Here is a 21,836-nt window from a genome sequence, read left to right on the forward strand (position 1 = left end):
CTGCTCCTGTCACCGCTGAGCCGTCTACACTGGAGCTGCTGGAATCTCCTCCATTCTGCTCCTGTCACTGGTGAGCCGTCTACACTGGAGCTGCCGGAATCTCCTCCATTCTGCTCCTGTCACCGCTGAGCCGTCTACACTGGAGCTGCCGGAATCTCCTCCATTCTGCTCCTGTCACTGCTGAGCCGTCTACACTGGAGCTGCCAGAATCTCCTCCATTCTGCTCCTGTGACTGCTGAGCCGTCTACACTGGAGCTGCCGGAATCTCCTCCATTCTGCTCCTGTCACTGCTGAGCTATCTACACTGGAGCTGCCGGAATCTCCTCCATTCTGCTCCTGACACCGCTGAGCCGTCTACACTGGAGCTGCCGGAATCTCCTCCATTCTGCTCCTGTCACCGCTGAGCCGTCTACACTGGAGCTGCCGGAATCTCCTCCATTCTTCTCCTGTCACCGCTGAGCCGTCTACACTGGAGCTGCCGGAATCTCCTCCATTCTGCTCCTGTCACCGCTGAGCCGTCTACACTGGAGCTGCCGGAATCTCCTCCATTCTGCTCCTGTCACCGCTGAGCTGTCTACACTGGAGCTGCTGGAATCTCCTCCATTCTGCTCCTGTCACCGCTGAGCCTTCTACACTGGAGCTGCCGGAATCTCCTCCATTCTGCTCCTGTCACCGCTGAGCCGTCTACACTGGAGCTGCTGGAATCTCCTCCATTCTGCTCCTGTCACCGCTGAGCTGTCTACACTGGAGCTGCCGGAATCTCCTCCATTCTGCTCCTGTCACCGCTGAGCCGTCTACACTGGAGCTGCCGGAATCTCCTCCATTCTGCTCCTGTCACCGCTGAGCCGTCTACACTGGAGCTGCCGGAATCTCCTCCATTCTGCTCCTGTCACTGCTGAGCCGTCTACACTGGAGCTGCCGGAATCTCCTCCATTCAGCTCCTGTCACCGCTGAGCCATCTACACTGGAGCTGCTGGAATCTCCTCCATTCTGCTCCTGTCACCGCTGAGCCATCTACACTGGAGCTGCTGGAATCTCCTCCATTCTGCTCCTGTCACCGCTGAGCCGTCTACACTGGAGCAGCAGGAATCTCCTCCATTTTGCTCCTGTCACCGCTGAGCCGTCTACACTGGAGCAGCAGGAATCTCCTCCATTTTGCTCCTGTCACCGCTGAGCCGTCTACACTGGAGCAGCTGGAATCTCCTCCATTTTGCTCCTGTCACCGCTGAGCCGTCTACACTGGAGCTGCCGGAATCTCCTCCATTCAGCTCCTGTCACCGCTGAGCCATCTACACTGGAGCTGCTGGAATCTCCTCCATTCTGCTCCTGTCACCGCTGAGCCGTCTACACTGGAGCAGCTGGAATCTCCTCCATTCTGCTCCTGTCACCGCTGAGCCGTCTACACTGGAGCAGCTGGAATCTCCTCCATTCTGCTCCTGTCACCGCTGAGCCATCTACACTGGAGCTGCTGGAATCTCCTCCATTCAGCTCCTGTCACCGCTGAGCCGTCTACACTGGAGCTGCTGGAATCTCCTCCATTCTGCTCCTGTCACCGCTGAGCCGTCTACACTGGAGCTGCCGGAATCTCCTCCATTCTGCTCCTGTCACCGCTGAGCCGTCTACACTGGAGCTGCCGGAATCTCCTCCATTCTGCTCCTGTCACCGCTGAGCCGTCTACACTGGAGCTGCCGGAATCTCCTCCATTCTGCTCCTGTCACCGCTGAGCCGTCTACACTGGAGCAGCAGGAATCTCCTCCATTCTGCTCCTGTCACTGCTGAGCAGTCTACACTGGAGCTGCCGGAATCTCCTCCATTCTGCTCCTGTCACCGCTGAGCCGTCTACACTGGAGCTGCCGGAATCTCCTCCATTCTGCTCCTGTCACCGCTGAGCCGTCTACACTGGAGCTGCTGGAATCTCCTCCATTCTGCTCCTGTCACCGCTGAGCCGTCTACACTGGAGCTGCTGGAATCTCCTCCATTCTGCTCCTGTCACCGCTGAGCCGTCTACACTGGAGCTGCCGGAATCTCCTCCATTCTGCTCCTGTCACCGCTGAGCCGTCTACACTGGAGCTGCCGGAATCTCCTCCATTCTGCTCCTGTCACTGCTGAGCAGTCTACACTGGAGCTGCCGGAATCTCCTCCATTCTGCTCCTGTCACCGCTGAGCCGTCTACACTGGAGCTGCCGGAATCTCCTCCATTCTGCTCCTGTCACTGCTGAGCCGTCTACACTGGAGCTGCTGGAATCTCCTCCATTCTGCTCCTGTCACCGCTGAGCCGTCTACACTGGAGCTGCTGGAATCTCCTCCATTCTGCTCCTGTCACCGCTGAGCCGTCTACACTGGAGCTGCCGGAATCTCCTCCATTCTGCTCCTGTCACCGCTGAGCCGTCTACACTGGAGCTGCTGGAATCTCCTCCATTCTGCTCCTGTCACCGCTGAGCCGTCTACACTGGAGCTGCCGGAATCTCCTCCATTCTGCTCCTGTCACCGCTGAGCCGTCTACACTGGAGCTGCCGGAATCTCCTCCATTCTGCTCCTGTCACCGCTGAGCCGTCTACACTGGAGCTGCTGGAATCTCCTCCATTCTGCTCCTGTCACCGCTGAGCCGTCTACACTGGAGCTGCAGGAATCTCCTCCATTCTGCTCCTGTCACCGCTGAGCCGTCTACACTGGAGCAGCAGGAATCTCCTCCATTCTGCTCCTGTCACTGCTGAGCAGTCTACACTGGAGCTGCCGGAATCTCCTCCATTCTGCTCCTGTCACCGCTGAGCCGTCTACACTGGAGCTGCCGGAATCTCCTCCATTCTGCTCCTGTCACTGCTGAGCCGTCTACACTGGAGCTGCCGGAATCTCCTCCATTCTGCTCCTGTCACTGCTGAGCCGTCTACACTGGAGCAGCAGGAATCTCCTCCATTCTGCTCCTGGAGGAGGAGGAGGAGTCTGCTGCACTGAGGGGGAGGAGCTGTTGTGACGTCACCATCGTCACATGACTGGAACATCACAGGTCCTTCACCACTTCTTCCCTGAGCTCCGCCCCCTGATCACATGGCTGGAAGTCATCACAGGTCCTTCACCGCTTCTCTCCTGAGCTCCGCCCCCTGATTACATGACGGTGACGTCACCACAGGTCCTTCACCACTTCTCTCTTGAGTCCCGCCCCCTGATCACATGGCGGTGACGTCACCACAGGTGCTTCACTTCCCTCCTGAGCTCCGCCCCCTGACCACATAACGGTGACGTCATCACAGGTCCTTAACCACTTCTCTCCTGAGCTCCGCCCCCTGATCACATGCCGGTTCTCTTCTGAGCTCCGCCCCTAATCACATGGCGGTGACGTCACCACAGGTCCTTCACCTCTTCTCTCCTGAGCCCCGCCCCCTGATCACATGGCGGTGACGTCACCACAGGTCCTTCCGCTCTCAGTGCAGCAGCTCCGTCCTGGTTGTGCGCAGCTCTTGCTCTCTGGTATCAGCCAGCAGCAGGTTTCCGCTTCCCGCCATTCCGGTGAGATTACAGGGAGGGTTTGTGGTGAATCTGTGAGAGGAGAGTGTGGGGTGAGATCAGAGCTGTTCCTGTGGAGGCTCCTGCTCCATGTGACTGCGGCTCCTCAGTGTTGTATGGGGGATGTGCAGCGGCTCCTCCTCACCTCACCGCCCCCGCTGGAGGTGGAGTTACCACGGTGACCGCCCCCGCTGGAGGTGGAGTTACCACGGTGACCGTCCCCCGCTGGAGGTGGAATTACCACGGTGACCGTCCCCCGCTGGAGGTGGAGTTACCACGGTGACCGCCCCCGCTGGAGGTGGAGTTACCACGGTGACCATCCCCCGCTGGAGGTGGAGTTACCACGGTGACCGTCCCCCGCTGGAGGTGGAGTTACCACGGTGACCGTCCCCCCTCTGGAGGTGGAGTTACCACGGTGACCGTCCTCTGCTGGAGGTGTACTTACCACGGTGACCGTCCCCCGCTGGAGGTGGAGTTACCACGGTGACCATCCCCCGCTGGAGGTGGAGTTACCACGGTGACCGTCCCCCGCTGGAGGTGGAGTTACCACGGTGACCGTCCCCCCTCTGGAGGTGGAGTTACCACGGTGACCGTCCCCCGCTGGAGGTGGAGTTACCACGGTGACCGTCCCCCGCTGGAGGTGGAGTTACCACGGTGACCGTCCCCCGCTGGAGGAGGAGTTACCACGGTGACCGTCCCCCGCTGGAGGTGGAGTTACCACGGTGACCGCCCCTGCTGGAGGTGGAGTTACCACGGTGACCGCCCCCGCTGGAGGTGGAGTTACCACGGTGACCGTCCCCCGCTGGAGGTGTAGTTACCACGGTGACCGTCCCCCGCTGGAGGTGGAGTTACCACGGTGACCGCCCCCTGCTGGAGGTGGAGTTACCACGGTGACCGTCCCCCGCTGGAGGTGGAGTTACCACGGCGACCGTCGCCCGCTGGAGGTGTAGTTACCACGGTGACCGTCCCCTGCTGGAGTTGTAGTTACCACGGTGACCGTCCCCTGCTGGAGCTGTAGTTACTGGCGGCACTTAAAGCTTGTGGTTGACCGTCTAGTGTTCGCTGTTATTGCACGAGGTGGGAACACGTAGGTGCACAGAGGACAGCACATGGATCTGCAGCAGAGCTGAGAGCGGCGGCTGTTGACGGCGTCACGTGGGTTATACGTGTGCCGATTCTCTCTCTGTATCTTGGCTCCGGTATTAATGATATGAAACGCAGAGCTGGAGACTTGTGACAATGTTTCTGTAGGATCGTGCAGGTGACAGAGCTGCTCTAGTCACTTATGTTTTGTAGGGCTCCTGAGGAGCATCAGGCTGATCAGGATGAGCATTGTGTGCAGGAGATCTGTTTTCCATTTGTGTAGATGACCCAGTATAATAGTGGACGCTGGCTGAGACAGCGGGGTCCTTCCTCATGTCGGAGGACCACAGTTATAGGCCGGCCTGGGTCACTGACATATGGGGACGATGATGTTCTCTGCTTTTACCCATCATCATCTCTCCGCATGAAGTGATCATTAAAGTCCGCGCTGCGAGTGTAAATCCCATTGATGTCATTCACTTACTCCTCATATTCCCATCAATGGGATTCGCACTGCTGCTGCCGCACGTCCGTAAGGAGCCGGATGGGTTCATCCCCCCAAGAGCAGGACTGGACCCAGGGGAAAATAGATGCTGGCGACCAGTACGTGGTGCAGACGGTAGCCCCGACGGCGAGTGGTCCTCCCCTTTTGTCCAGGGTGCCAGCACTTGTCCAGGTGTTGAGGACGGCTCTGCCCCCAGGCTGCATGGCCCGGGTATGATTGCAACCTCTGCACCTACTGTAATTTTGCCCCTGGGTGTAGTTACCGCGGTGACCGACCTTACTATAAGTTTTTTTTTTTCTCTTGTTTTTAACAGGTTTAATAGCAAAAAAAGAAAAAATCACAATAATATCAGTGCGATGCGGAGCCGTGAGAGGAATACAACAACAAACAGTTACAAAAATGATCAAAGTGGCACAAAAATGGGCATCTAAGTGGGCACCGAAGGAGTTATCAGAAGGGCTCTGGGCCCCGGATCTCACCCTGCAGACACCGATACTGAGGTCTCATCATACACCTGTGACTGCAGCCTGGAGCGGACGAGATCTGGGCATCACAGCGTCAGACGGGCGAGGATCATTTTTGAAGCTGTTTGTAGTTTATTCCCCTCCGGACTCCGCACCGCTCTGATATTTTTGGGATGTTTTTCTTTTTGTTATTAAACCTGTGAAGAAAAAGAAAATTTTCAAATAAGAATCCAACTTCAGCCTGGTTTTGTGTCTTTTTCTCCAGATTCTTCCTGATAAATGTCGGATATTTGGGGCAGAATTCAGTGATTGTCGTTATATCGTCCCCTGTGATCTCCATCTTCTCCTTTATCATGAAGACGCCGGCAGGACGAGATCCCTCCAGCTGATCCAGTGTTCATCCCTCCTTCTCCTGAATGACCCCGAGGATGGACGAGGACGAGACCACCAGAAGATTATTACACTTCACCCTGGAGATCATCTCCCTGCTGAGCGGAGAGGTAACTCCTCTACATTTCTATCAGCTTTATTGTGTTATGTAACAAGTCCAACATCAGGAAGAGGAAATCCAGAAGAGGAAGAGAAGGATTCTTTACTGTAAGAGCAGTGATTGTGTGCAGCTCTCTGCCAGGAGGAGTTGTCATGGGGATTCCCTATAAGAGCTGTAGAGGGGCCTGGATGTCTGTCCTGAGTGTAATAATATTCCAGGTTATGGCCCCAGATTACTGGAGACGGTTATTGATCCCGGGATTTCTACTGATTGTCAGATCTGGAATCGGGAAGGAATTCTTCTCCCTAAGTGTCTCTCTCCATACACAGGATTACACAATAGTGAGGAAGACACCGGGGGAGGGTGTGACTCCCATCATCCATCTCCAGGAGTCAGGAGAGCGGAGCCCGGACCCCATCACAGAGCCTCCCCCTCCCCCCCCGATACATGAGAGGAAGAAGAAGATCCTAGAGCTCAGCAACAAGATGATTGAGCTGCTGAGCGGAGAGGTGACTGCTGGGACATTATACAGGACAGCACTGGAGGATTCTGGGTGATGACCAGAGAGGTGACTGCTGGGACATTATACAGGACAGCACTGGAGGATTCTGGGTGATGAGCGGAGAGGTGACTGCTGGGACATTATACAGGACAGCACTGGAGGATTCTGGATGATGAGCGGAGAGGTGACTGCTGGGACATTATACAGGACAGCACTGGAGGATTCTGGGTGATGAGCAGAGAGGTGACTGCTGGGACATTATACAGGACAGCACTGGAGGATTCTGGGTGATGAGCGGAGAGGTGACTCCTGGGACATTATACAGGACAGCACTGGAGGATTCTGGGTGATGAGCGGAGAGGTGACTGCTGGGACATTATACAGGACAGCACTGGAGGATTCTGGGTGATGAGCGGAGAGGTGACTCCTGGGACATTATACAGGACAGCACTGGAGGATTCTGGGTGATGAGCGGAGAGGTGACTGCTGGGACATTATACAGGATGGCACTCTAGGATTCTGGGTGATGAGCGGAGAGGTGACTGCTGGGACATTGTACAGGACAGCACTGGAGGATTCTGGGTGATGACTGGAGAGGTGACTGCTGGGACATTATACAGGACTGCACTGGAGGATTCTGGGTAATGACCGGAGAGGTGACTGCTGGGACATTATACAGGACAGCACTGGAGGATTCTGGGTGATGACTGGAGAGGTGACTGCTGGGACATTATACAGGACGGCACTGGAGGATTCTGGGTGATGAGCGGAGAGGTGACTGCTGGGACATTATACAGGACAGCACTGGAGGATTCTGGGTGATGAGCGGAGAGGTGACTGCTGGGACATTATACAGGACAGCACTGGAGGATTCTGGGTGATGACCGGAGAGGTGACTGCTGGGACATTATACAGGACAGCACTGGAGGATTCTGGGTGATGACCGGAGAGGTGACTGCTGGGACATTATACAGGACAGCACTGGAGGATTCTGGGTGATGACTGGAGAGGTGACTGCTGGGACATTATACAGGACAGCACTGGAGGATTCTGGGTGATGACTGGAGAGGTGACTGCTGGGACATTATATAGGACGGCACTGGAGGATTCTGGGTGATGAGCGGAGAGGTGACTGCTGGGACATTATACAGGACAGCACTGGAGGATTCTGGGTGATGAGCGGAGAGGTGACTGCTGGGACATTATACAGGACAGCACTGGAGGATTCTGGGTGATGAGCGGAGAGGTGACTGCTGGGACATTATACAGGACAGCACTGGAGGATTCTGGGTGATGACTAGAGAGGTGACTGCTGGGACATTATACAGGACAGCACTGGAGGATTCTGGGTGATGACCGCAGAGGTGACTGCTAAGACATTATACAGGACAGCACTGGAGGATTCTGGGTGATGACCGGAGAGGTGACTGCTGGAACATTATATAGGACGGCACTGGAGGATTCTGGGTGATGACCGGAGAGGTGACTGCTGGGACATTATACAGGACGGCACTGGAGGATTCTGGGTGATGAGCGGAGAGGTGACTGCTGGGACATTATACAGGACGGCACTGGAGGATTCTGGGTGATGAGCGGAGAGGTGACTGCTGGGACATTATACAGGACAGCACTGGAGGATTCTGGGTGATGACTGGAGAGGTGACTGCTGGGACATTATACAGGATGGCACTGGAGGATTCTGGGTGATGAGCGGAGAGGTGACTGCTGGGACATTATACAGGGCAGCACTGGAGGATTCTGGGTGATGAGCGGAGAGGTGACTGCTGGGACATTATACAGGACAGCACTGGAGGATTCTGGGTGATGACTGGAGAGGTGACTGCAGAGGTGACTGCTGGGACATTATACAGGACGGCACTGGAGGATTCTGGGTGATGAGCGGAGAGGTGACTGCTGGGACATTATACAGGACAGCACTGGAGGATTCTGGGTGATGAGCGGAGAGGTGACTGCTGGGACATTATACTGGACCACACTGGAGGATTCTGGGTGATGAGCGGAGAGGTGACTGCTGGGACATTATACAGGACAGCACTGGAGGATTCTGGGTGATGAGCGGAGAGGTGACTGCTGGGATATTATACAGGACAGCACTGGAGGATTCTGGGTGATGAGCGGAGAGGTGACTGCTGGGACATTATACAGGACGGCACTGGAGGATTCTGGGTGATGAGCGGAGAGGTGACTGCTGGGACATTATACAGGACAGCACTGGAGGATTCTGGGTGATGACCGGAGAGGTGACTGCTGGGACATTATACAGGACAGCACTGGAGGATTCTGGGTGATGAGCGGAGAGGTGACTGCTGGGACATTATACAGGACAGCACTGGAGGATTCTGGGTGATGAGCGGAGAGGTGACTGCTGGGACATTATACAGGACAGCACTGGAGGATTCTGGGTGATGACTAGAGAGGTGACTGCTGGGACATTATACAGGACAGCACTGGAGGATTCTGGGTGATGACCGCAGAGGTGACTGCTAAGACATTATACAGGACAGCACTGGAGGATTCTGGGTGATGACCGGAGAGGTGACTGCTGGAACATTATATAGGACGGCACTGGAGGATTCTGGGTGATGAGCGGAGAGGTGACTGCTGGGACATTATACAGGACGGCACTGGAGGATTCTGGGTGATGAGCGGAGAGGTGACTGCTGGGACATTATACAGGACGGCACTGGAGGATTCTGGGTGATGAGCGGAGAGGTGACTGCTGGGACATTATACAGGACAGCACTGGAGGATTCTGGGTGATGACTGGAGAGGTGACTGCTGGGACATTATACAGGATGGCACTGGAGGATTCTGGGTGATGAGCGGAGAGGTGACTGCTGGGACATTATACAGGGCAGCACTGGAGGATTCTGGGTGATGAGCGGAGAGGTGACTGCTGGGACATTATACAGGACAGCACTGGAGGATTCTGGGTGATGACTGGAGAGGTGACTGCAGAGGTGACTGCTGGGACATTATACAGGACGGCACTGGAGGATTCTGGGTGATGAGCGGAGAGGTGACTGCTGGGACATTATACAGGACAGCACTGGAGGATTCTGGGTGATGAGCGGAGAGGTGACTGCTGGGACATTATACTGGACCACACTGGAGGATTCTGGGTGATGAGCGGAGAGGTGACTGCTGGGACATTATACAGGACAGCACTGGAGGATTCTGGGTGATGAGCGGAGAGGTGACTGCTGGGACATTATACAGGACAGCACTGGAGGATTCTGGGTGATGAGCGGAGAGGTGACTGCTGGGACATTATACAGGACGGCACTGGAGGATTCTGGGTGATGAGCGGAGAGGTGACTGCTGGGACATTATACAGGACAGCACTGGAGGATTCTGGGTGATGACCGGAGAGGTGACTGCTGGGACATTATACAGGACAGCACTGGAGGATTCTGGGTGATGAGCGGAGAGGTGACTGCTGGGACATTATACAGGACAGCACTGGAGGATTCTGGGTGATGACCGGAGAGGTGACTGCTGGGACATTATACAGGACAGCACTGGAGGATTCTGGGTGATGACCGGAGAGGTGACTGCTGGGACATACAGGACAGCACTGGAGGATTCTGGGTGATGACCGGAGAGGTGACTGCTGGGACATTATACAGGACAGCACTGGAGGATTCTGGGTGATGACCGGAGAGGTGACTGCTGGGACATTATACAGGACAGCACTGGAGGATTCTGGGTGATGAGCGGAGAGGTGACTGCTGGGACATTATACAGGACAGCACTGGAGGATTCTGGGTGATGAGCGGAGAGGTGACTGCTGGGACATTATACAGGACAGCACTGGAGGATTCTGGGTGATGACGGTGTCGTTGTTGTCAGGTTCCTATAAGGTGTCAGGACGTCGCTGTCTATCTCTCCATGGAGGAGTGGGAGTATCTAGAAGGACACCAGGATCGGTACCAGGAGGTGATGATGGAGGAGCTCCGGCCTCTGACATCACCAGGTGAGAGGAGACTCTTGTTGGCTCCGGGGGATGTGATGACGTCTCTCGGCCTCGTCCTATAATAGATGATTTTTCTCCAGACTTGCTCTGGTTTTCTCTACATTTTCTCACAGCTTTCATTCCCTTATTATTTTCTTCTGATCTGTGAGTCGCGGTTTCTCTGCTGTCATCACACCTGGAGATGAGCGAATGTTTTGATATTCGGGTTCCGATCGGCGAATCTACAATATTCGCCGCTTTATTCGTCCAGTAGTTGCTGAACATTTCCGAACCCCATAGGATTCAATGAGGGGACAAAAAAACGCATACACAACACCTTCATATGGACCCAAAAGCTGCCAAAACACATCAAATTAAGGGTAGACACCTGGAAAGTACCATCAATTGACCCAGAGTACAAGTACTATAATTATTATTATTGCGCCATTTATTCCATGTCGCTTTACATGTGAAAAGGGGTCACTAACTGGTACAAGAGGAGAGAGGACCTTGCCCGCGAGGGCGCACAAACAATCTACAGGGGATGGGTGAGGATACAGTAGGTCAGGGTACAGCTAGTCGCTCTAGTCGTGCAGCGGTATGCTGGAGCGAGGCTTACAGCAGATTGTACGCTTGTCAGAAGAAGTTGGTCTTCTTCAGCTTCTTTTTCAAGGTTTCCACGGTAGGCGACAGTCTGATGTGTTGGGGTACAGAGTTACACAGTAGGGGAGATGCACGGGACAAATCTGCTGAGAGCCTAAATCACGGTAAGCTTCCAGGAGCTCACAACTGAGCAGATTAACCCCTGCACCGATTAATATAAAGTCGAAAAGGCTTCTAATGAGTGCAGGAGTGGGAGGAATCAGACGCTGTGGTCTTCTGACTCCTTTCTGTTACAGTAAACCCGTGACACCTTGCAAGCTTCAACACAATGTTCACAAGGTAGACAGCAGCTATGGTCAGTCTCCTAGACAACGAGCTAACTCCTTATATGATGATAGAGGCCACCATCTCCTTAGCTTGCTGCTGGTAGTTTGTGGGAATGAGCTTGTCTTCAACCAGCCTGGAATATTTCCAGTGAATTATGGCACGACGCCATGATATTAGCACTGCACCCAGTAAAAGAAGCGAAGCCATCCACAATTTCCTTCTCAGGAATTTTATTTGGTAGACTGAGTGTCTGCCCAAACATTAGTTTCTCACAAAGGAGCTGAAGACTCTGAGTGGCAGTAGGTGCAAGTTACTCCAGCATGTTTCAATATCAGAGCCGAGAGAAGAGAGAGCAGCACGGTGGCCCAGTGGTTAGCACTGCAGCCTTGCAGCACTGGGATCCTGGGTTCAAATCTCACCACGGACAACATCTGCAAGTAGTTTGTATGTTCTCCCCGTGTTTGCGGGGGTTTCCCCCAGGTACTCCGGTTTCCTCTTCAGTAAAAAAGCAGCCATACAGAAGTGTTCATAGCTCAAAAAATTAGGGCCTGACACCACCATTTCCGTGGCCAACAGATTGGAGATGGTGGAGTTCACCCTCTTAGCTTTGTCATGTGTAGGAGGAAACAATCTTTTACGTGACCACAACTGCGGGACCGAGGGCTGGCTGCCATGCTGAGAGAGGGCGGAGTACAGTGAACCGGTCAAACTGCAGGACCGTGAGTGAGGTGCAGGTGGAGATGTTATGGTGGATTGATAAAGTTGTTGCGTGATCGTTTTCTGAGATCAATCCAAAACAGCAGGAATGTCCTCTTCCGTTACAGCTGACGAGCTCTCACTCAGCCTGACTGGAGCGGGTAAAGAGCCGGAGGTTCTCCAGTGGGAGACCTGCGTGCCATGGTAACAGAGGAGGAAGCAGATGCGGTTGATGGGCGGCTGATGGTTGTTGAGGTCCGCATTTTATTGCAGTGAGATTGCCAGAGTAACACATGTTGTGTGCTCATGTGAAGGTTCATGCATGTAGTAGTCAAATTATTGCACTTTTTCCCTCTTCTGAGTTTTTTTATTGCAAAGTTTGCAGATAACGTGAGTTGGCTCATCCTTTGCGTTCTCAAAAAAGGCCCAGGCTAGGCAACCCTTGCCCTCCCTGCGAGCTGCAGACCCCCGCAACTGCTGCTGGCCACAGTCACAGTTGTGGCTAAGGATGCAGTGCTCATCGCAGTTGCATCACTCCATGTGTGCTCCGTAGGACGCAACGTAACCTCCTCGTCTTCCTCCTGCACCTCCTCACATGAGCTACTCAGCTGCGTGCTTCTGGAAGCTCACCAGGTGGGATCTACAACCACATCATCATCCAATGTATTATACCATTCTTTAGCCTGAGAGTCACCCTCTTCCTCTTCTTGCCCTGACAGCAGAGTACAGTCGAGGGTCAGGAAGCTGCTTGGACCCAACCTTTTTATTTTCCCCCTGTATGGAGAACAATATCTGCCCCAAAGAATTTTATGTAGATCTAAATGTGGGGAACAGAGTGCACAATAGGGCGATACACTATGGAGGGAGATTAAGAGAGTGCTGGTTACACTCCCCTGATGGAGTTGTGATAGGCACAACTCCTATGAAGGCATGAAGTAAAACAGCTGCTGCTGCTGCCCCGTGTCTGGAAAATAAATCCTCCAGGAGATGTTGGATAAACACGTAGCTGGGCTGCACTGCTGAAGTAAATCAATTCTTCAGAGATGATGATGAAAAGGCTTTTAATTAACAACACGTTTCAACGCCGTACCGGCATCTTTTTCAAGTAAAAAAGCCAAATGTGTACGGCGTTGAAACGTGTTGTTAATTAAAAGCCTTTTCATCACCATTATCATCATCTCTGAAGAATTGATTTACTTCAGCAGCGCAGCCCACCTACGTGTTTATCCAACTGGATCCAAAGAATTTTAAGCAGAGAAGTAGCCTGCTTTATATACCCATTTTGAGTTTGTCATGTCTGTGTACGCCTGTATGGAGAACAATATCTGCACCAAAAGAATTTTATGCTGAGATGTAGTCTGCTTTATATACCACATTAGACAGAAAACCAATTTCTATTTTATCATGTGTTCTCCTGTGAGAACAATATCTGCACCAAACAATTAATTTAAATTGAGTATAAGTATTATAACGAGGACCGACACCTCTTCCACTACAGCCAACCCAGCAAATGGAAACACAATCAGGAATGTTCACATTTTAAAAAAAAATTAGGGCCTAACACCACCATTTCCGTGGCCAACAGATTGGAGATGGTGAAGTTCAACCTATTAGCTTTATCATGTGAGGGAGGAAACAATATTTTACGTGACCACAACTACGTTACCAAGGGCTGAGAAAGGGCGGAGTACGGTGAGACGGACAAACTGCTGGACTGTGAGTGAGGTGCAGGCGAAGATATTAAGAAAGTTGTGGTGTGCTCTGTGAAACAAACACAGCAGGTATGTCCACTTCCGTTACATCTGACGGGCTCTCACTCAGCCTGACTGGAGCGGGTAAAGAACCAGAGGTTATGCGGTGGAAGACCTGCGTGCCGATACTTGGAACAGTAACAGAGAAGGAGGAAGAAGCATCGGATGTGGTTGATGGGGCAGCTTATGGCTGTTGAGGTCCGCTGTCTCGCGTTTTAGCGCAGTGAGATTCCCAGCGTAACGCATGTTGTGTGCGCATGTGAAGGTCCATGCATGTAGTAGACAAATTATTGCACTTTTTCCCTCTACTGAGTTTTTTATCACAAAGTGTGCAGATAACGTGAGTTCCTTTGCAAAACGTGAGGCTCATCCTTTGCGGTCTCATAAAGCTAGGCAACCCTTGCCACCCCTGCGAGCTGCAGACCCGTGACTGCTGCTGGCCATAGTTGTGGCTAAGGAGGCAGTGCTTCTCGTGCTTGAATCACTCCTTGTCTGCGCCGTAGTGCGGAAGGTAACCTCATCGTCTTCCTCCTTCACCTCCTCAGATGAGCTACTCGGCTGCGTGACTCTGGGTTCACACCAAGTAGGATCTTCAACCTCGTCATCATCCAATGTGTTATCCCATTCCTCGCCCTCAGAGTGACCCTTCTCCTCTTGTTACCCTGACAGCACAGTGCAGGTATCTGAGTCTCATCAGGATCGCCTCCCTCCCCGGTGGTTAATGTCTGGTGACGAGCGTCAGGAAGCTGTTCGGACCCTACTCCGTCCTGCCTCAAATCCAACTTAAAAAAGATTTTTGGCATCGGTGCAGATGTTTTCCTCCTCTTGACTCTGTGACTGGAGTACACTTCTGATGCCCATGGTGTAGAATGAGTGAACAGTTCTACAGACTCGCCCATCTGTGGTTCACCACAGTCAGTTGGACACTTGGACAGTTGTGACGTGGGGGGAAGCAAGCGTAATTGGGGTGCCACCTCTGTGGACTGTACTGTGTGTGATGTTGAGGTGGAGGAAGAAGAGGAGAGGGCACTGGAAGCGACGCTTACCATCCACTGGAGAACCTGCTCTTTCTGGCCCTTATCAACAAGGCGTATCGCTACGCGGCTGCCAAAGGAAGAGAGTGGAGTAGCCCATCCAGTAACAGAAGTTGTCAGTTGTCTTTGGATAGGACATGACGGTGTTGGTTCACTAGTGCTTTCACTAACATTACCACCTACCCCACGTACACCTTGCACACCAAGCCTATTACCCCTTCCACCACGATCTCTCTTTTCCCACTCATGTTGCTCAGATACTGTGGTAGGAGAACGCTATTAGCAAAGCAGAATTAGACTTTTTAATTTGCAACAGCTCTGCACACACCTGAATTTCAGCGGCACTAAATGACAAGGTAAGATATGGCTTGCTGTAGAACGTTACTAACAGAAGAAAGTATTTTTTTAGTATGGATGAGGCCTGTATAACATAGGAGATATTCTTCAAACTATTTCAATCTGAGATTTCCCTGCTGTTTCACGTTTGAAACAGAAGAAAGTATTTTTTATTTTTTTTTTACTCTGAAAACTGCTGAAGTTCACCGCCACTAACGTAGTAGATGGCTTATAGCAGTAGCCATGGCTTGTCACACTAAAAAATAATTTTTGGACTCTGCCTAGCAAGAAGAAAAAAATATTTTTTTTTTACTCTGAAAACAGCTGAACTTCGACGTCATTAAAATAGTAGGTGGCTGTTAGCAGAGTGTGTTGTCACATTTGCGACACAAAAAAAGTTTGGCGGACTCTAGCTGGTGAGAGAAAAAAAATCTATTTTTTTTTTTACTGTGCTTACAGCTGAATTTCACCCACCAAAAAAATGACTTAAGTGGGCTACTATAGCTTGCACTATCACTTTAGCGAATGAAAAAAAAAAAAGTTTTTTGTGCTCTGAACTGAGAAGGTCTGCAGAGTCTGCATACAGCTGAATTTCAACCCCACACAATGAAAAGGTGGGCTGCAAGAGCTTGCTTGCTTTATTACATTAGCAAGTGGAAAAATAGATTTAAGGCATACTCGTGCATACAGCACAATACAACGGGTGCACAACACTATTCTATGCCATAGACCCTGCTCTTTCTGTCAGAATCTCAGTAATTGCACAAGAAAAAAAAAAGTGCTGCAACATCGATTTCACAGGTAAATAGCACAGGAGTTATCTACACTATCTGACTTCCACACAAGCGCCCATCTATCTATCTATCTATCTAAAATCTCTCATTGCACAGGAGCACACTGAGCAGCAGCATCTGGCAGCAGACAGTGACATGCATAAAATGGCGCCGAGGGAGCAGCGGTTTATGGCGTTTATTGTGTTGGATAAATCCTTACGTGGCAATGCCAAATATGTGTTATTTTTTAAATTTTTTTTAATTCTCATTTTGGGAACAATGAAAAACGAATCGGGACTGATGGGGGTCTTTTGCAAGTTCCCTGCAGTCATTGCAACCCATTGTTGCGACCCTGTGATCAGGTGACTTATTGGCGGGAGAATGAGGCACTCAACCACTTAACTGGCACTGCCAGGGTGTTGGCATTGAAGGGGCAAAATGCAGCAATCGGAGCTCGCTCCATAAATGCGCACCTGGCATTCTCCATGTATGGACACCAGAAGTCAGGAAGGGGTGAAAGAGTCTTATCACATGATTACAGAATGCACCGAATGGGATGTTGGAGCCTCGAAGGCTAAATGAGAGCAAAATGTCAGCCGGTTCCTCTTCCTAGGGTCTGATCAGAGCGATACAAGTGGGATGGTTCATGTAGGTGTTGGCCCTGCAGGTACGTTGGGCAGACCAAGAGTGATAATAATAAGTTTGTCTCCTTTAAAGGGATGTTTGTTCAGAAGAATATGTATCATGGGAGCTTTTCTGAGGAATCTGAACAGACCATCTCTCCTTGGCTCCTTGTGTGCATCACTAAGCTTCAGTGACCCCGCTGCCTTCTGTCTATTGTCCTTTCATGTTACACATTGATAGGCACTAACCATTTTAGTGCATCCCACTAAATCGTTTATTCTGGGCACTGTGACTTCATCTGTTAGCTGTTCATGTACCCTTTTTTCCTGCTTCAAAGTTGATCTCAAAACTTTCCATGTACTTGCTGCCTATTTTAGTGTTTTATATTGAGCTGGATGTTGAAATTTATCTCCATTTAAAGAAGACTAAAAATGCAGTAACTCGTCTCTTAATAGGAGGACGGCAGGTTGCCTCCTCTTAGAGTGATCCCAGAAGATGGAGGCCATGTCCCTCATTGCAACATCATGAACTCTCAAAATACAATTACTGGTAAATGGTAATCGTCCTTTTCCAATCTCTATATGGTGAATTAGGAGAGAAGAAACTGATTGTCACGGGTTTACCACAACAGAGAGGGGCTAGAAGACCGCGGTGTCTGATTTCACGTACTCCAGCACTAATTAGAAGCACTTCATCATCATATTATACAATGCAGGTTTCTTCTGGCATTAATCTAGTCCGTTGAGATCTTCTGAGCTTTCCTGCTTGGATGATTTCAGCTGTTCAGTGTTGACCACTCCCTGTTGCTATATAAACTCGCCTCTGGCAGTCTAGGATTGCCATAGTTAGTTTTATACTGCTTGGTTCAGGAGCTGGAGATGTTTGTTGAGGAGGCGTTTGGAGTGTTGATCTAAAAGGCTGTTGCTTGGTGATTATACTGTGTGCATATCCTCATCCTCTCCTATTTTGTTTTTTGCTTCACTTTACTTCCCAGTGTTCCACTCTATTGTTTGTCAGTGCATGTTGTGTGTTCACATAAACTACTACTCCCCACTTCACTGGGTGGAGGAGGGGACAGATTAGGGCTGTTTCAGGAGCTCAGCAAGGCACATGGCCCTGGCGTCTTCACCATTAGAAGTAATCCAGGGAGCAGGGATAACTAGGGCGCCCCTAGCTAAATGCTAAAACTGACCTGCCATTCTCCAAGTCATTACAAGTTCGTAGATACCAAACCTGTAGAGGTTCTTTTATTACTAAAGTGGTGGAAAAAAATTTATAGATTGTAAAAAAAAAAAAAGAGTTGGTGCCATTTTCCGAGACCTGTAGCGTCTCTATTTTTCGGGATCTATGGCCTGCTGAGGGCTTATTTTTTGCTCGCTGAGCTGACGGTGTTTATTGATACCATTTTGGTGTACATATGATGTTTTGATCGCCCGTTATTGCATAATCTTGTAATATTACAGAAGACAAAAAAAATTAATTCTGGCTTTTTGATTTATTTTTTTTTCGCTACACCATTTACCAATCAGATTAATTCTTTTTATATATTGATAGATCGGGCAATACCAAATATGTGTATTTTTGATTTTTTTTTTAAATTGTTTTATTTTAAATGGGGCAAAAGGGGGGTGATTTAAACTTTTTATATAATATATATATATATATATATATTAAACTTTTTTTTTTACTTTACACATGTTTCAATACTAGAGACTAGAAGCTGCGATCATCTGATCACCTGTGTTACACACAGCAGGGCTTCAGCAATGACATCCACAGGGGTCTCCTGCAGACCCCGGGGTTGTCATGCCAACCCATTGGCGCCTCGCGATCATGTGACAGGGGCACTGATGGGCGGAGCTAATGATTCACATCTGGTTTGCGTGAGTTAAATGCCACTGTCAGATATCGACAGTGGCATTTAATTAACAGCCGTGGGTGGATCGCTACTGGGAAAAATCACAAAATAAATGGGTTTCACATCCTTCTGTAGCTGCTTTTTTTTCTCTAAAAATGCTGCAAAAACTTATGTCAATGTTTATTGCACTTACTCCTTGCTTTCTATGGGTGAAGAAACACTCAAAAAATGCTGAAAGAATTGACATGCTGCATTTATTTAAAAAAAAAAACAGCAGTTTTCTAATTCATTCGGGGGAAAAAAATAAGCGTGTGCATGAGATTTCTGAAATCTCATAGCTTTTGCTGGTACTGAAAAAAACAGCTATTTGCATAAAAAAGCAGCAAAAATGCAAAGTGTGAACATTAGCCTTATTCTCATCTTGTCTTATGCCAGCTGCAAACAGGAAATTAAAGTTGGTTATGTGATAGATTGCAGACAAGAATTCCATACCCAGCCTGCAGAAGAATGTGAGAGGCAACAGATTTCTGGCCTTTGCATCCTTATGTCAGAACTGGGAACAGACTGATGTGAGCTCCTTTGTTTCCACTCCAGTTATGAATATTTGTTTTTTGTGAACAGCAAGGGTCCTACAGTTACGGCAGGCATATTTCCGACATCGTGATGAAGTGTCAAACGTAACACATTGTCTTACATCACTGGGCTGTCGCAGTAGCACCTCCAAATTAATATTGGACAGATGGATGACAATATGTGCCATGTTTACTGTCTATGAATAGCTAAAATCAAAATAGGAAATATGACCTGTATATCTCCTGCCTGGGACCTCCGGGGGAAGATAACCTGAAAGCTAGAGATCTCTTAATTTTTGGGACCCCAGCCACATCCCATGACCAGCCTTATATCATCTCATTGAGGAGAGGTACTGTACATGGGCGTGATTTTTATCTAATAAAGTCAGAAGTTTGAGTTTTTGTCATTGTCATCCCTGGAGATACCGTTTGCTGTAGTTCTGTCCGTTTCCAAAAATGAAGAGCTCCTCCTTCATACAAGTTAGCGCCATTTTTGTGACACTGGTTTAGTACTTTTCTTTTGTTATTCCTTTTTATTTTATGTGATTGTGTATTCTTTATTGCTTTGTCCATTTTGTAACATATTTTGTATATTTTTATAAACACTGCCTACTTTTTGGATTAAATATATAACATATAATAGCTTCGTTCCTCTTGCTCTATAAACCACATCCCTGAAGCCATATGCTATCTGTAGCTTTTGTCCAATTGGCTTGTATAAATGATTGTTGGTGGCAGATAATTCCTTTTGCTATTGCACAGCTAGGCAGTGACTGTACCGGGGTATATACAGCGGGTGAAATAAGTATTGAACACGTCACCAATTTTCTATGTAAATATATTTCTAAACACGCTATTGACATGAAATTCTCACCAGATGTCAGTAACAACCCATCCAATCCAGACAAGCAAAAAAAATCAAACCGGGGATGTCCATAAATTATGGGCAATAGCAAGCAATGACTCAGGGAAAAAGTAGCGAACACTTTTACTGAAATTTATTTAATACTTCGTACAAAAGTCTTTGTTGGTGATGAAACTTAAGATGCCTCCTGTATGGAGAAACTAGTTGCAGGCATTGCTCAGGTGTAATCTTGGCCCATTCTTCCACACAAATACTCTTCATATCCTGAAGGTTCTGTGGGCTCCTTCTATAATCTCTTAGCTTTAGCTTCTGCCATACATTTTCTATTGGATTCAGGTCCGGTGATTGGCTAATCCATACTAACAGCTTTATTTTCTTTCTCTGAAACCAGTTGAGATCATTGTCTTGCTGAAATGTCCACCCTCATTTCATCTTTATTATCCTGGTAGATAGCAGCAGATTTATAACAAGAATGTCTCAGTGCATTTGTCCATTCAGCCTTCCTTCAATTATGAAGTTTGCCAGGGTCGTATGCTGAAAGACAGCCCCACACCATGATGTTCACACCTCTAAACTTCACTGTTGGTATAAAGTTTTTGAGGTGATATGCAGTGCCTTTCGGCCTTCCAACATATTGTGTATTATGGCATCCAAACAGTTCAATTTTGGTCTCATCTGACCAGACTATATTCTCCCAGTATTTCACAGGATTGTCTAAATGTTGTTAAGCAAACTTTAAATGCTCTTGAACATGCTTTTTGTTCACCAATGGAGTCTTGCGTGGTGAGTGTGCATACATGTCATGGGGGTTGAGCGCATTACTTATAGCTTTCTTTGAAACAATTGTATCTGCTGATTCCAGGTGTTTCTGTAGCTCTTCACGGGTGGTCCTTAGCTTTTGGGCAACCCTTCTGATAATTCTTTTCCCTCCTCTGTCTGAAATCTTGCAGGGAGCACCTAGTTGCTGGTTCATGGTGAAACAACGTTCTTTCCACTTATGGATTATGGCCCCAACAGCACTCATTAGAACCTTCAGTAGTTTATAAATTCTTCTGTAACCAATGCCATCAGTATGTTTTGCCATAATAAGGTTGCGAAGGTCTTGAGACCACTCACTGGTTTTACCCATCATGAGATGTTTCTTGTGTGGCACCTTGGTAATGAGACACCTTTTTATAGGCTTGCAGTTGAACCAGCTGTTATTTGTCACTAAGTTTCAGGATTGCTTTCTACTTACTGATAGACTTCAAGCTGGTGTCAGGACTTCCTAGGACTTTTTGCACTGCTCTTTCTTCATATGTTAAATACTTTTTCCCTGTGTCACTTCTCATTATTACACATAACTTAACTTATGGACATCTGTCAGGTATTCAACAGAGACGACACCAGGAAGATCACACAATATCTCACCTTTACCGTCACTCTGTCAGAATTTTGACAGGGATCTGTGAGCACACGATCCCGACTACTCACTACGTAGGTATCGGCAAGCGACCAGTGAGCGTATGGCATCACACCTCCGGATTCCAATGCATGGAATATGTGTATACGCCCCCGTACGGTCACTGTCAGCTTCACGATAGCCTGATTATTATTATTCGCTACCACCACCATCCAGATTTGAAATATAATACAAGCCTGGGCGGATGCCTGCGTTCTGATAGCGTATGGCTTCAGGGGAGGGAACAATTACAGCACAAAAGAATCAAAACTATTTAAATTTTATATTTAATGCAAAAGGAAGGCAGTGTTAAGAAAAATATGCACGATTTTACAAATGAGGACAATACAATACATAAGCAGTTATACTAAAAACAGGATTAAAGAAGACACTTACTATACGTTCGCAGTGACAACTCAATATAGCTGGAGGGGA

At 49.3% G+C, this 21,836-nt stretch overlaps 3 protein-coding genes across 3 annotated transcripts in view; all 3 read left to right on the forward strand.

Moving 5' to 3' along the window:
• LOC141272556 (uncharacterized) overlaps positions 1-21,836 on the forward strand; it is a 639,831-nt gene that overhangs the window by 395,529 nt on the left and 222,466 nt on the right. The window lies entirely within an intron of this gene.
• LOC141272500 (uncharacterized) overlaps positions 3,424-21,836 on the forward strand; it is a 312,347-nt gene continuing 293,934 nt past the window's right edge. Inside the window, exon 1 of the mRNA XM_073683317.1 lies at positions 3,424-3,504. The gene's annotated coding sequence lies outside the window, so the exon portion shown is untranslated. The remainder of the gene's footprint in view (positions 3,505-21,836) is intronic.
• LOC141272576 (uncharacterized) overlaps positions 5,842-21,836 on the forward strand; it is a 32,354-nt gene continuing 16,359 nt past the window's right edge. The window contains exons 1-3 of the mRNA XM_073683443.1: positions 5,842-6,053; positions 6,373-6,552; positions 10,419-10,542. Coding sequence (XP_073539544.1) covers positions 5,970-6,053; positions 6,373-6,552; positions 10,419-10,542 — 388 coding nt within the window. The 5' untranslated portion in view covers positions 5,842-5,969. The remainder of the gene's footprint in view (positions 6,054-6,372; positions 6,553-10,418; positions 10,543-21,836) is intronic.

Source organism: Phyllobates terribilis, unplaced genomic scaffold (assembly GCF_046119375.1).
Source record: "Phyllobates terribilis strain yellow unplaced genomic scaffold, ASM4611937v1 Scaffold_1__5_contigs__length_1240528914, whole genome shotgun sequence".
NCBI classification, from domain to species: domain Eukaryota; kingdom Metazoa; phylum Chordata; class Amphibia; order Anura; family Dendrobatidae; genus Phyllobates; species Phyllobates terribilis.